At 54.6% G+C, this 16,483-nt stretch overlaps 1 protein-coding gene across 12 annotated transcripts in view; it reads left to right on the top strand.

Moving 5' to 3' along the window:
- VAV2 (vav guanine nucleotide exchange factor 2) overlaps positions 1–16,483 on the top strand; it is a 272,198-nt gene that overhangs the window by 105,666 nt on the left and 150,049 nt on the right. For all 12 annotated transcript variants that reach the window (XR_008373766.1, XR_008373768.1, XM_053558480.1 and 9 more), the window contains exon 3: positions 7,159–7,217. Coding sequence is in view for 10 of the 12 variants with exons in the window: in XM_053558480.1 (XP_053414455.1) it covers positions 7,159–7,217 (59 nt within the window). In the remaining 2 variants the exon portion in view is untranslated. The remainder of the gene's footprint in view (positions 1–7,158; positions 7,218–16,483) is intronic.

Genomic DNA, 16,483 nt, shown 5'->3' with positions numbered 1-16,483 from the left:
AGGGCTGCTGTGGCAGCTGAGTGTGGCGCTGACACCTCGGACTCGGGATGCTGTGGGGGTACTTCCCCCAGGTGTCTACTCTTGGTGACTCCCAGTAACCTTGAGAGAGATGAAGATGAGGTGCAATGGGGCCCAAAGTGGGGGTCAGAGGTTTTGTTGACTGCTGCAGGTTCCCAGGTGGGTCGTGTGGCATAGCAGGTGGAGGGAGGCCCAGGCATAGGTCACTTAGATCTTGAGTCAGTTGCTAACTTGGCCACTTATTGCTGGGTGACCTGGGCCATGTCTTTATCTCATTAGTCACACCGTCTGCATCTGGTACAGGTAGGGTACACACAGTGGGTGGCACTTGTGTGGTGCCCTGCTTGGTGCTCAGCTGGTACCGAGCCTTCAGTGAACAGTCGCTCAGTGTTTTGAATGTTAAGAGGTAGGGATCAGGATGCAGGGTTCCCTGGAACCCCCTCTGCAGATGTCCATCTGCTCACCCGTCTGCCCATGTACCCACCCATCTGTCTAATCACTCATCCACCTGCCCACCACTCACCCATCCATTTAATCACCCACTCTCCCACCCACCTATCCGTCCATCCCCCATCGCTTCATCTCTGCACCTGTCCATCTTTCGCTCTCCTGCAGACGTTCTTTGGGTGCCCTGAAGGCTCTGTGACGTGAGCCCATCAGCGCTGGAGCTGCAGTTTTCTTCATCTGTGACTTGTGAAGAGGAAGCTCAGAGCCTAGTATTGGAGGTCAGATGTGACACCAGCCCCACAAGAGCTTTGGAAAAGCCATACACAGCATGTGAAAGGTGTCAGTTGTCTGGGATGCCTGCAGTGAGCTGAGGTCCCAGCGGCCACCCTCAGCAGATGGCATAGCCAGCAGGGTGAGCTCCTGTGGACGTGGCCTCCACGTGGTATCTCTAGAACCACAGCCTCCTCCACCTATAGGAGATGGGGAGAGTGGGAGGCTGACAGTCACGTTGTCATGGGTCCTGGAGGTGTGACAGGGTGGGTAACAGAAGGCTCCCCTCTCGAGCCACTAAAAACCTCGACTGGGGCCTGAGTCCTTGGGCCGCTGGGCCTTGGTCCCCTGTCGGTGAAACGGGAGCAGCTGGTCAGGCTATCTCACAGTGATGACCCCTGGGCTCCTGGGGTTCTGGAATGGCACCCATGGAGGCGCAGTGTCCCTGTGACTCATGCGCCCCCTGGCACGTCCCCACTGTGGGCACGGTGCTGCACCTGGTAGGGTAGCGTAAACATTCTTGGAGCAAGAGGAGCTTAGTCATTCATGTCCTAGCTAGAGTGTGTGACGTGGCTGTGGTTTGGTAGCCGAGCACACGTGCCAGTGAATGTGAACTGAAACCCACATTTCGTTAACGGGGCTCCATGTCCTAGTCCCCTCTGGCCATCTACCCTAGACACAAGGAATAACGTGAGAAAGATCAGAACAGGAAATAGGAACAAACAGGACAGAAAGAACAGGCAGATTTTGAAAGAAGAACTAAATAGAAATTCTCAAAGTCAAAGTTATAGATGTTGGAATTAAAAACTCAGTATGTGGATTAGACAGTGGTCTAGGCCGAGCCGAGGAGAAAATTAGTGAATTAGAAGATAGACCTGAGGAAATCATTAGGAATATAGCACAGAGGGGTGAGACCTGGGAGACGGGAAAACCAAGTTGAGGCAGAAGATACCGAGATGGCCACGGGGCTGCGAGCTCACCTGAGTAGCTTGCACCTGGGACCTTTACAGAAGGCCAGGCGAGCCTGGGCAAGCCCTCTGAAGAAGAGTCTGCAGGACACGTTTTCATTTTCTTCTTGGCTGTGTCTTGAGTTTTGATTGTGTTTAAGTTGAAAATACTCGCAAGCATAGTGTCTCTGTTCTCAGTCTGTAAACTTGGTGTGATAAAGCAAAGAATGCTCAAGTCTTGTGGCTAAACGTTACCTGTACCATGTATTTTTTGCAGCGTCTGGGCTGGATCAGAGCATCGTTGAGGATTTTTATAATGCTCTGCTGAACCTGAGACTTACAGTTTTGCGTTTACTGTTGCTGTGGTCTAAAGGTTTTCTCAGGCAGGAGTCACACCTGCTGGGCCTGGGATGTGAAGACATTGGAGATTAATCACTGATCAAACCCCAAGTTGTTCCTCCCTTCAAGGAGCTCACAGACCAGTGTGCCATGGAAATCAGCCTCTAGGACTGCAGGGGAGGCCCTAAGTTGGTGGGTCTTCTGGGTCACTTAGTAACTTCCTTCCTTCCTTTCTTCCTTCCTTCCCTCCTTCCTTCCCTCCCTCCTTCCCTCATCTTCCTGGCCTCTTTCCATCCATCCCATCCCCCACTTACTCATGTTGACACAGCTGGGCACAGTGGCTCACACCTGCAATCCCAGCACTCTGGGAGGCTGAGGTGGGAAAATTCTTTGAGCTCAGGAGTTCGAGACAAGCCTGAACCACAGCAAGGCCCCGTGTGTACTAAAAATTAAAAAATTGAAAAAATTAACCAGATGTTCTGGCAGGCACCTGTAGTCCCAGCTACTTGAGAGGCTGAGGCAGGAGGATCACTTGAATCCAGGAGTTTGAGGCTGCTGTGAGCATCCTAGCCTGGATGACAGACCAAGACTCTTTCTCAAAAAACAAAACACAGTGAAATGGAACATTTTCTGAGTGACCTTCTAGCTGGCACGTGGAACACAGAGGTGAACGGTGCAGGACCATTTGCTGAAACCTTTCAAGCAGGCCTGGTCTCCCGAGGGGAGCGCTCCTCGTTTTCACAAGAGTGAGGGTCCTCGTCAGCTTCCTGGGGGCTGCTGCTTCACTGGAGGTCTGCTACTATGCATTGAGGGGAGTATCCCATGGTGAGCCTGGGGTGGCCATGGCAGTGAGAATGACAGACCTTGTGTTCTCACCTTTTGGTCTGAATAACGTGTTTTGTTGGTAGGAGAAATCATGTTGGGTTTGTATCTCCTGGTGGGGTGTGGGCAGGTACCAGCAGGTTTAGTTAAGCAAAAAAGAGGATTCAAATGACGGAGGGGTGATTACTGCTGACACATCACGTTATCCGTTAGTTTCTTACAAGGAGCATGTCTCATTTAGTCTGTTAGACATACTTTGCAGCCTGCTTCTTTTACTTAAGACGCCCGAGAGAGAGTTTCCTGTCAGTCACTTACCATCACAGCATCCTTTACCTGGCGGCCTACAGCCCTGCGTGGGTCCAGCCTGTTTTATTTCTCCTGTGTCCTGGCATGCTGGGCAGTCAAGCTGCTGATTCCTGAGCATTTGGAAATGGTTGTAACCAAATAGTTGGACACATTCAGCCAGTAACTCTGCTGTCTTTAAAGATATCTGCTGCAGAGCTGTTTGATACGGCCTCCCAAGGCATCTCTCTAGTCACCGACACCGGGATGGTCTCTTCTCCTTTCCTGCCTTCACACTAGGCTGACAGCAGTGAAAGCTTCTGTCAGGAGCCTGCTCCCGTGAGATGAGGGAACACTCAGAAAGACACTGGGGCCCAGCACAGGGAGTGGACGCTTGCTCCCTCTGGCCACCCGGCCTTTCTGTTCTCTCCAGGGCATGGCCCTGAGCTGTCTGCCTGCCCTGATTTGAGAGCCTGGCTTTAGGGGTGCTTCCCTGGCTTGGGGGCCCTTGGGGGTCCAACAGGATGAACTTTGTCAGAGTGTTGCTTGAAGGTGAAGCAGCACATCCCCTGTGACAGGGCCCTGGGAGTCCCGTTCGAGGCAAGGTCCCGCTGGACTCTGCCCTGCCCTGAGCCACACCCATCAGTGGTTTCCAGACCGTGACTCCTTTGCCTGAAGTCCTTTCCCTGACGTCCTTTCTGGCCACTCTGCTGGACAGTCCCACACGAAGGTGTGAACTGTCCTGTGTGTCCCTTCAGTGGCACTGGCTCTGCAGGGTGTTCATAGGTGGGCAGTTGGGATGTGCTCCCACCCAGTCTGTGCCATTACCTGTCTGACCCAGTTCCCCAGGGACAGGGGTGTCCAATTTGGGCTGCATGTCCCAGCCACGTGGGGCCTAACAGTAAATGCAGGTTCCTGGACCCTGGAGCCTCTGGGGGTGGGGCCCGGGCCGCCTTCTGGAGCTCCTTCTGTAGACTTATGGATGCTGATGGGTGACTGGTGTCTGGGGACCTGGGGGCAGCCAGGCAAGGCTGGGTGGGGGCAGGGCCAGGATTTCCTCTGGGACCCAGGTCCACCTGCCCCATGATACGGGCCACGTAGTAACTCCTTGTTCCCACCAGCTGGGCAGCAGATGTGTGTGAGGCCTGGGGTGGACCTCGATGAAACCACAGAGTCACAGCGTCAGGAGCTGGTGGCATAGAGGGGCTCCCACAGGCCTGGTCCTCCTCTTTCTCCTCATCCACCCCTGGACCTCCCGGCACACTCGTGTCCCTTACCCTACCTGGGATGAGCCCCTGTGCCCTGGCAGATAACTGAGTCCAGGGAGGGGGGAGGAGAAAGCTGTGTGTCTTCCAGAGAGGAGGTGATAAAAGTTGGGGAAATGTCAGCCTTTGATATTTACCTTCTGAGAAGAGTGGGCAGGAGGTGTGGGCCAGGAGGCTTTCCATCATGCCAAGAGCACCGACCCCAGGGACACCCAAATTTCTGGCCTGGGAGTGGGGCAGACCCCAGTCAGAGGAGCCTCGGGGAGCCACCTTGGGTATTCCTCCCCTGCAGGCAGGTGGCTCCTGCTCCCAACCTTTCCGGGTGGTAGGTTTCTTGCCTCCACGCCAGATCTGACCCCATGTGATCTCAGGGTGCCCTTGCTGCTCCCAGCAGCCTCTGGCCTGGTCCTGGGGCTACTGGAGTGGGGTCCCCCTTGGTGGGTTCTCAAGCTTACCCCCACGAGGAACAAAGTCCAGGTGGACATAAGGCCTGGGCCCCGCCAGCATAGCTGAGCACATTTAACACCGTGTACGGAGCTGACCCATCCTTACTGCAAAACCGGCAGAGCCCTTCATAAGCCACTGGTGACAGCTCCGTCCCAGAGCAGAGCCCTCGAGCTCAGGGCTAGGGCCACTGTGGCCATGGCAGCTGCAGGAGCAGCTCTCCACTGGAGCATGGACACAGGGTTAGAACGCCACGTTCTGGCCATGACTGGCTCACCTGGCCACAGTGCCATGTTCTGTACACGATGTCACCTCCTGTGTTAACACTGACCATTGGCTGGTGCCTGCCTGGGACTGCTGAGAAGATTAGCACCTGCGTATGGCTCTTGGGGAGGAGCGGCCGGTGGATGAGTGGTGTCTGCCATGGGAGCAGAGGGGCCAGTCCTTCAAGTTTAACAGTTTAGCATGTGACAGGGCACACAGCAATGTCACTTCAAGTCTTGTTTCTCCTAAATATTTACCACTCTTAAAAATATTTACCTAAAATAATAGCCAAGGCCAGGTTGCTCGTTATCTGTGAAAGCTCCCTTGCAGTGTGGGAGCCATGGCTGGGCCATCTGCATCACAGGCCAACTGAGTCTTGCTGGAGGAGACACAGAGGAACCCTGTCACCCTGTGGGCTGTGACGCCTATGGGTCCCAGGCCCTGGAGCACAGCTGCCTGCAGAAGGACACTCATAGCCTGAGACGCGGTCAGCAGACTAAGAGAGAGCCATTCTGTATGGTTTATTGTTTTTCCCCTCACTTAAAAAAAATTTCTACTGGAGGCAGAACAGCCTGAGAGGAAGTCTGAGCAAGAGTCCCAACTGGGGGGCTTGTCTACTGCGTGAGCAAAGCAGCATGGCCTTGCAGGGTGACACATGGGAAACATCCCTGGGCTCAGCTCCTGGGCCGGCCAGCACCGTGGGAATGTCTGTGGATTCAGCAGGTGGTGTCATGGGCCATTTCTTATTGTCCCCTGCCAGACACACACAGACACGCATACACAGAACTGCACACCTGTGCATACATGAACAGGGGAGCAGCCACCCTGTGTACAGCACCCACGTGCTGCGGCCCCAAGTCTGGGCTATGTCTGCTCCCTCGGTGTGTGAGTGTGGGCCGTGGGAGCCCAGTAATGCTGTTGAGCCAATCGTGAGCCGCTTCCTCTGTCTGGTGTGTGTCATCCTCGGTGCTTCTGGGTCTGCCACCCTGTCCTCCCCTGCCTCAGTTTCCTCATTTCCAGCCATGGATCCTCTTGCTCCATCTCCATAGAGTAGCTGCATCAGGGTCTTTGAGGCTGGGAGGTGGGTGGGCCCTGTGTCTCTGGGGAGCCTGGCCATATATCAGGGCAGAGGAAGAAGGAAAGTGCACTCTGCTTGTGGAAGGTTCCAGAACTATCATTTTGGTGAGTCTGTCGTGCAGCTCTCTATGTGGAGCTCTTTGTTGTCCTTCCGCATCCTGACCCTTGCAGCAGCTGGGCATCTGTGTAAACGTCGTGCAGAGGGGCCTGGAGGGGACCAGGCACTGCCCTGGCCGTTTGCACACATGGTGCTGACTGTGGTGTGACCCCAGGCATCCGACCTCTCTGGCTTCCTTTGCCCATCTCTGAAATGAGCATGAAGTCACTCCCGTGAGGATGAGCTGTCACTGACCACGTGGTGACTTCAGAAAAGCAATTTGGGCTGGGTGTGGTGGCTCATGCCTGTAATCCCAGCATTCCGGGAGGCTAAGGCGTGAGGTTCTCTTGAGCTCAGGCATTTGAGACCAGCCTGAGCAAGAGCAAGACGCTGTCTCTATTAAAAGCAGAAAAACTAGCTGGGTGTCGTGGTGAATACCTGTAGTCCCAGCTACTCTGGAGGCTGAGGCAGGAGAATCACTCAAACCTGGGAGTTTGACGTTGCTGTGAGCTATGATGGTTGAATGGTTCTCTACCCAGCGTGACAGAGTGAGACTCCGTCTCATTAAAAAAAAAAAAATCAATGCAGGACGAGCCCTTTGTAAATATGAGCTGAGTCAGGACCCTTCTTGGTGGTAAGCACTACCCAGGGACCGGAAACAGCTGGCCCGAGAGCGGCAGCCCAACCCCACGAATGTGGCAAACCTCAGCAAACATTAGTGCATCACATGCCAGATTTTACACAACAAAAACAAAATAGGTAAAACGGTGAAAAACGGTAAATGTTGTGATTCTCACCGGGGATGAGAGGTGCTGAGTTCACAGTTCTCACCTCTGCAGAACAGTGTTCCAGCTTTATGATTCCTTCTCTCTCTCGTTTCCCCCAGGTCATCTCTGCGGTGTCCAGACTGTCCCTGCACAGTGCAGCACAGAACAAGGGCATCAGGTGAGCTCTCCGGGCGCTGCTTCCAAGGGTGGCTCCTTTCATCTCCATCGACACCAACCTGCCTTCTTGCAGGTGTGAGGGTTTTGAGCGGAAGTCCTCCGCCTGCGCCTTTATTGTGAATTCCCAGTTTGTTCTTGAGTCGCCTGTTGTCAGTGGCTGGCAGGGGCGTGGAGAAGGGGGGCCATGAGCTCACACAAGGGAAATCTTGCGAGCATGTTACTGACGGCTGCAAAATCTCTTTCGATTTAGGTAATAAGATCAGCAAATTAATCCTGCCACAGATCATTGCCTACCTAAATGCACGCTCCAACGTCAGAACCAGGGCTCTGCCGTGAGTGAGGTGGCTGGCGTTTGTTTGCAGGGATGGGGCCAGAGCCCGGTGGACTTGCCCTACTTGGGGCTACAGGTCTCTTGGGGCCTCTGGACAAACCAACCCCGAGGGATTTCTCCACTCGGTTTTATTCTGCTTGGATGGCCAGGCTCCATCTCAGAGAATACCCTAAGCCTTGTGGTCTGGCCTCCCATCTGTGTCACCATGGATGGGGCAGGTGGACAGTGGGAAGTGGGGAGGGCAGCCTGAAATGAGGATAGATTGCTGTGTATTCTGCCTCACAGGTCAGGGGTCAGGGAAACCAGTCTCCAGAATGGGCAGGGATGAGCACACAGCTGCCCTTCCCTGATGTATCTGGAAGGCTCCCACAGGACAGGGCCACAGGGTGCGACAAGAGGCCTGGGTGACAGTGGGAGCCCACCGAGAGCCGAGTGCTTGGGGCCACACCTGGGCACAATCACATCAGGAGGGTACTCCAGCTGCAGACGGGGCCTTCACCCTGACGTCTTCCCTGGGGACACCATGCTAGGCTGCTTTCTAGCTATCACCAGGTCTGTAAACAGAAAAGTTTAACTAAAAAAAGTGTGTTATTTCTTGATACAAAGTCAGTACATGGTTTGGGATTTTTTTGTTTCTGGAAATGATTGACTATTCTTTATACTACCACGCTGTGATGACACTGTCAGCATCCCAGTGACACTTGAAATGAAATCTGTGAAGCAAAAATGAGTCATTTTATTTGCTCTTACACAAAACACTAGACTTGGATCTTTTTTCCAAAATCCATTAAACATTCTCCCCAAACCAGAGGCCTGGTGCTACAGAGCTGTGTCAGGTGAGAGACATGGCTTGGCTTGGTGCTGGCGTGGTCCTGCTGTGGAGTGTCCCTGGCTGTGCCCTTCCCCTGGCCTGCCGCCTAAACATAGCCCCCAGCCCCAGCTGTGCCCGTGTTCCTGGCTCCTGATGCCCCATGGGTGGCTCAGAGAGCTTGTTTTGCTGGGGTTGAGGGTTGGTGACAGGGCCCCACAGGTGACTTAGAGGGTGGTGAGGAACATGGAGGGGACTGGCCCTGGGTCTGTCTGGGGTGTGTGTCCTGCTGTGATTAATACAGAGGCTTCTCATGTTTGGGGTAGGCATCCTGTCTCCTGGCCACCTGGTGTTTCCCCATTAGTCCATCCTTTCTGCCCTAAGTCCTGAGTGGGCTCTGCAGGGCTTCTGGAAGCTGCTTCCCTCAGACAGGGTGGAAGCAGGCATTCAGCCCTCCGGCTGGGCCCTGAGGCCAGCAGATGTGACCAGATCCCCACCACCACCACCACCACCACTCCCTGTTTTCCTCTGGGCTGGGCATTATCAGACAGCATATGGCCTAGTAGCCCCGGACAGGGAATGAAGACCCCAGGCCAGAAACCATTGCTCCATGGGAGATGGCAAGCAGAGGCCTAAAGATCGCAGGCTGCAGAACTGGCGAGGCCCAGGATGAACCCCATGTCCTGGTCAACCATGGGCCTTGTGCCAGAGACATCTCTCTGAAGGCCTGGGGTCTCCCTTGTTATACTGGCGTGTCAGGGACAAACGCAAGGCCTCCTCAGGTGTCTAAATCCCTAGCTCAGTGCCCAGCCCACAGAGGGGTTCACCAAGTAGTTCTGATGACAGTAAAAGAGGGTGCTCTGCGTCCCTGTGGCACCACAACTCACCGGGACTCACAGATGCAGAAGAGACCTTACGTTCATGGTTACAGATTAAGTCAGCAAATGGTAAAAGCACCTGGAGGGGCTCACGTTTCTTCTGGGAGAGCACTTAATTGAGATTAATGAATGTTGAGCGACAAAAGGCAAAGAGAACCTCCAGCCAGGGAAGCCCACCCGTGCACCCGCGTTGCTGGTCAGTCATGTCGGCATGGAATGTCTGCTCCCCGACCCTGGTCGCTCAGTGTCCAGCCCCTCTGAGGTCACACTGATTCTGCATGGCCCAGGCCTCACCGTGCATCACGTCATCAGCGTGGCCCCGGGTGGCCCAAGGTCCCAGGCACAGGCCGTCCCCAAATTTCAAATATCCAGCTGATGTGCGACTCACTCTTACCAACAGAGGCTGTTACAGCTGTTAGGTAAACATCTGTTCAAACGGTTCCAACCTGCATACAAATTCAACTTAAGTACAAAGCTACCCGGAGACTGCCTGTGTGCAAAGACCATCTCATCAGAGTCTCACCAGGCAGGGCTAGGCTGAGATCACCTCCAGGAGCCGGGGAGAGCCAGTCCTTTCTTTGGAAGGTGCAGTGGTCGAGTGCCCCAGGTCTGCTGATGCACCCTGTGACCGCACGTGGGACTGGGGAGCAGGCGGCCAGGAGGGAGATGCTTTACTCCTCAGCCTCTGACTGCCCCGTCTTCTCCTTCAGTCTGGTTCTCCCACACCCCCACCCTTGCCTGATCCCCAGTGCAGACTGCTCCTGGGTCTCTGCAGGCCCTGGGATTGAGAGCTCCTTTGAACTCTGGGGACAGGTGATCTTTCCAGGCAGCCCTGTTTGGCACATCGAGTCCCAGCCCTCCACACGGACTGAAATTTTCATGGAGAATGGCGCATTCTAGGGGAAGGTGCCAGCACTTTGCAAGACACAAAACTCTTCGTTGAGAGCATTTTATGGTGCCATTAATTAGCAAAGGTTTTAGTTTAGCCAAAACCTTTGTTTTCTGAAAACCCACTACCAAGCCTGCAGCCAGGGAGAACCCCCTTTCCCTTTCACAGCTGAACAGGGGCCCAATGTGCTCCTTACAAAAATGATTTTCACAACCTTGCATTTTGCATGATGAGCTGATTTTCTATAAAAGCCCCAATTATGCTTCTCTGAGGCTGATGAATGAGAGACAGAATCTAAGAGCCCCACCCTGGTGCGGGCTGGGGGATCAAACACAGCAGGGTGGGGGGTTGTGAGGCAAGCTACCCAGGGAGGGATGTGGGTCCTTCTTGTGGCCAGAGCTTGCCCTCTCCGTCAAGGGTGTCCTGATTTAGGTGGTGAAGGGCAGGACTCTCCCCGTGACCAGAGGTCAGGGCCACAAAGGACACCTCGTTAGCCAAGTGACCTTAGCCAGGGATGCCCTCGGAACCTCTGTCTCGTCTCCTGGCAGCTGGGAGCATTGCCCCACCTGGCAAGGTCGCTGTGGGTGGTGCAGCTCAGCCCTTTGGTCTTCTTGACACGCAGACCTTGGGAATGTGACAGGAAGAGGGTTTTAACAGATGTAACTAAGCTTGTAATGATGAGGCAGGAGGGTCAGAGTCAGGAAAAAATGTCTCGTTAGAGGTGGCTGTGGGTGGAGGGCTGCAGGCGACTTTGGAGGCTGGGAGAGGCAAAGGACAATTCTCACAGAGCCTCAGGAGAGAGACTTGGCCTGGCTAACACCTGGCTGTTTGTCTGAGACCATTTGGGATTCTGATTTGGGAGCTGGGGCCACTGTGGAGTCTTGTGGCTTGTTCCAGCAGCAGGAGCTGCAGGGCCGGACCCAGGCTGGGTTCTCACTGGGCTGGGTGCTCCTGGGGCAGGGACCAGCTTCCATCTTTGGTTCCCTTATTCCTGCCCAACCCCTGTCCACTCGCAGACATTTTTAGTTCAGGTGAATTCATAAACATAAAATACACAATTTAGTGACATTTAGCACATCCGTGGGACTATGCAGTCGTCACCTCTGGGTAATTTCAGAACATTTTCATGCCCCACAAGGAAGCCCCGCAGCCCTGAGCCCCGAGCCCCCTCCCCAAGGCCCTAGCAGTCTGTCTGTCCTGGGCATCTCCGAGCAGTGGAATCACACATGTGCCTTTTTATGCCCAGCTGCTTTTGCCTGGAGTGATGTCTTCGGGGCTCACCTGTGTTTGCAGGTATCAGCTCTGTTCCTGCTGCTGCCCAAGTGACTTTCTGTCTGTGATGGACGAGTTTCCTTGTTCACTCTTCACTTGCTGCACCTATGGGTTGTTTCCACCTCTTGGTGACCTGGGCTGGGACAGGTAGGGGTCGGGGGTCAGGGTCGTGCTGAGGTTGGGGTGAGAGAAACTGGACACCTCCCAGCACCCAAGAGCTGGAACTTCCTGCTTCGGTTTGAAGCAAATTCTCAGAATATCAGGCACACCCAGATCAAATCCAAGTACAAGAAAACATTCAGAACTGAAATGTCATTGGAGGCTTTAGAGAATGTGGGGGGAGCTGGTGATGGGCCCCTCAGAGCTCCTGGGCACTGAACCTCCCGAAGCGTGTCTTGAGTCGCACAGGCAGGGCACTCTCTTGGGGCCCTGGCCTCGTTGCCTGGTGTTTTCTCCTCCTGTGGCTGGGAGATTCCTGGGACCTGAATTGCCTGCTGGGCAGCTCAGCTCATGAGAAAGTCTGTTATCCCCAGTGGTGACCTTCCTTTCTACCCTAAGTCTTGTTTGCCTTTCTGAGTCACCTAAAAAGTGCCAGGCATCTCCCAAGTGAGACATCTCCGCCCCAGGGGCAGTGGGGGCCTTGGCCGAGGAGCAGGGTCAGCAGGCCCACGTCTTGTCCTCCTAAACCCTGGCCTTCGTGTGTGGGATTGGTCCTGCTGTGGCTGCTTCAGCATTCTATAGTGGGCACGATGTCCCCAGCTTTTTGCTGTCCCCCTTGGTGCTGCCTGGTTAATTCCAAGTAATTGGACTGGCCATGAAAGAGGGGATTTGGATGGGAAGTGGAAATTTTTATATGCTCAGCAGCTCATCCTGCCGGCAAGATGGTTTTAATTGTCCCACCTGGTGACATCAAACATCCTGGCCACCTGTCCTTGGTCAGTGAATCCCCAGGCCAGCCTATTTGGAGAGCCTTTTCTCTTGTCCTGTCATCATGATAATGAATTCCACAGCATGTGCATGAGTGGAGGGAGGGGAGCAGGTGGAAGGCATTATGCTCCCTCCTGGGTGTTGGAAGAGGACACCCGTGGATTGTGGGATGGCAGGGTGGGGTCCGGCCCCCTCCAGCCTGGGGGTGGTGCTGCTGGTCTGTGACAGGTGACTTGTGCGCAGCCTGTCACTGAATCACCAGCCAGCCAGCTCCATCAGGCTAGCGTCTACTCCATACCCCGGGACCCACCACTCTGGTCAGTTGCACAAGGCAGGCTGCAGCTCAGTGAGTGATTGGCCTTGCTCATCTGTCTCATGCTCATAGCCCCTCCTGTTCCAACTCCTCCTCTGCACCTGATGGGCCATAGCTGGGGCCTCAGAGCTCAGGTAGAACAAAACATATTACCCTGTTTCCCCGAAAATAAGACATCCTCCGAAAATAAGACCTACGTATAGGAAAGATAAGACGTCCCCTGAAAATAAGACCTAGCGCATCTTTGGGGGCACACCTTAATATAAGACACTGTCTTATTTTCGGGGAAACAGGGTAGACAGTGTGTTTGTGTACTCATGCGTGTGCAGGTATGTCTGTGTGCTCGTGTGTGCATGCAAGTGTGTTCTCAGGTGTGTGTGTGCTCCTGCATGCATGCAAGTCTGTGCATGCTCATACATGTGTGCAGATGTGTGCGTGGTCATGGCATGTGCACAAATGTGTGCTCATCCATGCATGCACAGGTGTGTGCCTGTGCTCATATGTGTGCCAGAACCATCTTGCTGGCAGGTTCTGTACTCTGAGCTCATGGGGAGGCCTGGGTCTTGCTCATGTCTGCACCCCAGTCTCTCCCCCACAGGCTTTTGGGTCCTCCATGGGCCTTGGCTACAGGTTCCAGACGGTTGTCACTCCCTGTGGTGTAGGCAAGAGTGGTGGGGCCTGCAGCCTCCTCCTGGCAGTGTTGCGAGAGAGAGAGAGAGAGAGAGAGAGAGAGAGAGAGAGAGGGCAGGGACCAAAGTCAGGGCAGCTGGGCCCAGTGGGCTTAGTGTCTTTTGGTTTAGGGATCCCAGGGCTGGTGGCAGAGCTGTCCCTGGCTGGAGAGGTGATGTACTGCAGCACAGCGGCGCAGGGTGTGTGTTGCCTATGAGCTTTGCTGAAGGAAGGCCTACATTTTGCCCTGTCTACTGGTGTACTGGGGCGTTCTCTTGTAGGGAGTCCCAGCTGGAGCCTGCACCGGCAGCAAGGTTCAGTGCCTACCCGCGGATCCATGCCTCTTTCTCCTGCCTCTCACCAGGGTGCCCACATAGCCTATACCACCTCTGTGGCCTGTGTTGGGCCACCCCAAACTGCCGGCCTGGTCATGTGATTAGGGCCATTGCCCCAGACCTGAGAGCTGGACATTTAGGAGCCTCTGCTCTGCCAGGACTGGCCCTGTGGGCTTGAGGACCCCTCTAGAGAGGAGATGGGTGTGTCCTGATCTGGACAAAGGGGGAAGTCCTCATTCCTAGGAGCCCATGGAGAATGGGGGTGGCTCAGATGGCCCTGGGTTCCCTCCCAGTAGCTGCCGCCCCATGAAAGCTCTTGGGACTGGCAAGTGGACCATGGTTCTCATTGGACCCCACATTTGAGGTCTGACCACTCTCACCAGCACTCAGCAGGATGTGAAACTTCCTGGTGCTCCTCCCCTCCAAGGACACAGATGCCCGAACCTGCTATGGAAGGAGGATGACTGTGTTTTGAGTCCTCTCCTTGGCTACTTTGGTCATTGTCTTAAAAACCAGATCTGATAACCAGCTCTGTGGGGCTTTGTAGACAAGCAAACCTGTTGTCTTCCATCCTGCTGAGGCTCTGAGGGTCTGAGCCCGTTGGGCCTGGGCTTGAGGACCCCTGGAGCCTCTGGTGGGCACTTCCTTCCAGATCTTGGAGGCTTTTCCCTGTGTATCTGTGGGCACAGTGGTACATGTGGACACTTTTGCCTCAGTTTTTAGCAGATGCTTGCAAAAGTCCTAAGGGCAGAGGCTGACTTACTTATCTCGGAGCTAGAGCCACGCTATTCCTTCTCCTCAAATCAACTGCAAGTGGCAGCCTGGCAGCCAGCTTCAGGAAGAGAAAGGGAAGAAGAGAGGGAGGAAGGGAGGGAGGGAGGGAGGGAGAGAGGGGCCATTTGGAAGCTGGAATTAAGCTCCTGGTCCTTTCTTCAGGGTTCTGGTCCAGGTTCCTGTAGGACTGCTGGTTTTCAGGTCCTCCTCTGGCTAGTAAGGTCTTTGATCCCAGGGCTGTGATTGTCCTGTCCAGAGCTGAGCTCCCAGGGGAGGTACACTGGGGGTGGGGGTGCTGAGGATTCTGGGGTGGGGCCACACAGTGCACTTAATGTCTTGTGGTACAGAGGGAAGGGACTTCCCAGGAGCAGACACAGGGAGGTCTGCCGGCCAAGCCTGCTCCGGGCACTGGGACGGCCCTGGCTGGGCCTTCCGTGTTCTCTTCCCGCCTCCTCACAAGCAGGCTGACGCCTCCGCTTGGTGTCCAGGTGTCTTGTCAAGCCGGGAGGGGAAATTGAGCATGAGTGTGGGGTGGAAACTCAGCAGGTGCCTGAAGACAGGGTGTAGAGCCCCAGCCTCACTGTGAACCCAAAGTCAGCTTATGAAGTTGGTGCTCGGGGGACTGGATCCTACGGGCGCCCTCCTGTGAGCTCACTTAGGAAAGGCTTACTCATATCTGTTAATAATTCATGGTGGCCTTGTGCTGTCATTTCAAAGGAGGGAGCAACTGGAGACTATCTGACATTCACACCCCATAATCCGACCACTACCTACCCACCCACTCATCCGTCTGTCCATTGGCCCCCAAATCCAGCCACTGTCCACCCCACTGTCCTCTCAGACATCTGTCCATCCTCACACCCATGAATCCACCCACTGGCAGCCCACCTGCTATCTACCTGTCCTTCCGTGCCCCTCCAGGGCCAGGTGCTGCACCGGGCAGAGGTGGACCCAGGCTGAGGGCAGGGCGAGTCTTCCCTCGTGGTGGGGCTTGAGTCATGAGTTGAGGGATGCTGGGAGTCAGGTGGGTGGGGAGGGCAGGGGCTGAGGCAGAGCAGAGTGAGAGGAGACCAGGGGCCTGGCAAGCTGCCACCCCGTGTCCCTGTCCCATCTATGAGCAGCCCCAGCAGCCGGATGCTGAGGTCCCCAGGTCCCTGCAGGCGGCCTCCCTCCCTTCGCTCCCCTCCCTGTGGCAGCCTTTGTTGGGCTCTGGCAGAAATTAATTGGATTTGCAGCTCTGTTCTCAAGGGGATTTGTGGCCCCAAATAGGGATGTTAGAATAAAAGTAGCCAAGATTTTATGGGCAGCGGTGTGATTCTTCTGACTTTGTTCCTGTTTTATCTCTACTGGAGCAGGCAGGTGAGGGAGTTGAATAAGACACAGGGTGGGAAACCCAAGAACATCCAACACGCAGATCAGGTTTTTCAAAAAGAGATGAGACATTTTAAAATTACTAGCATGCTTTGTGCTAGCCGGCACCAACTTTCTGTTAGGAGAAAAGACACTGGAATAGTTACAGCGATGGGGCCCACAGGCTCTAGTGGGGTCATCTTCCAGGGCAGTAGAGAGTGGCCTGGGTGCCGATGATGCTAGAAATGGTAAGTGGCAGCTGTTGTCCTCTGGGCCCTGCCGGGTGCAAAACATCCTTCCCTCCTACACTCACCCTTCCAGCAATCTAGGAGAAGCTATGTGGTAGGTACTGTGCCCTCCATCCGAGGACCAAGTCTGGTGAGGAAGTGGGGTCTGTGTTAAGACTGACTGCCCTGGGCTGCAAAGATGGGAGTGGGCCTGTTGATTAGTGATGTCTGCCTGGATATAGGAGTAGCACACGGTGGTGCGTATGTGGTGCCACACAACACTAGAGTGGATTCCAGACAATTTAGCAGAGTGGGTTTTAGAGGGGAAGTCCTCCAGTGGCTGTGCTGTACCTGCTGATACGACCCAGGGCTAGATGTGACAGTTTGTTTCCTGAACTGTTATCCACACCCCATTGTAGAAGTTTTATACCTTCGTCCCCCCTCTCTGCATTCTGCACCCAAAAGCATGTCAGTACCTCAACACATGGTCATTT

This window comes from Nycticebus coucang, chromosome 2 (genome assembly GCF_027406575.1).
Source record: "Nycticebus coucang isolate mNycCou1 chromosome 2, mNycCou1.pri, whole genome shotgun sequence".
NCBI classification, from domain to species: domain Eukaryota; kingdom Metazoa; phylum Chordata; class Mammalia; order Primates; family Lorisidae; genus Nycticebus; species Nycticebus coucang.
Note: the sequence above shows the minus strand (reverse complement) of the source record. Positions and strands in the feature narration are given on the sequence as shown.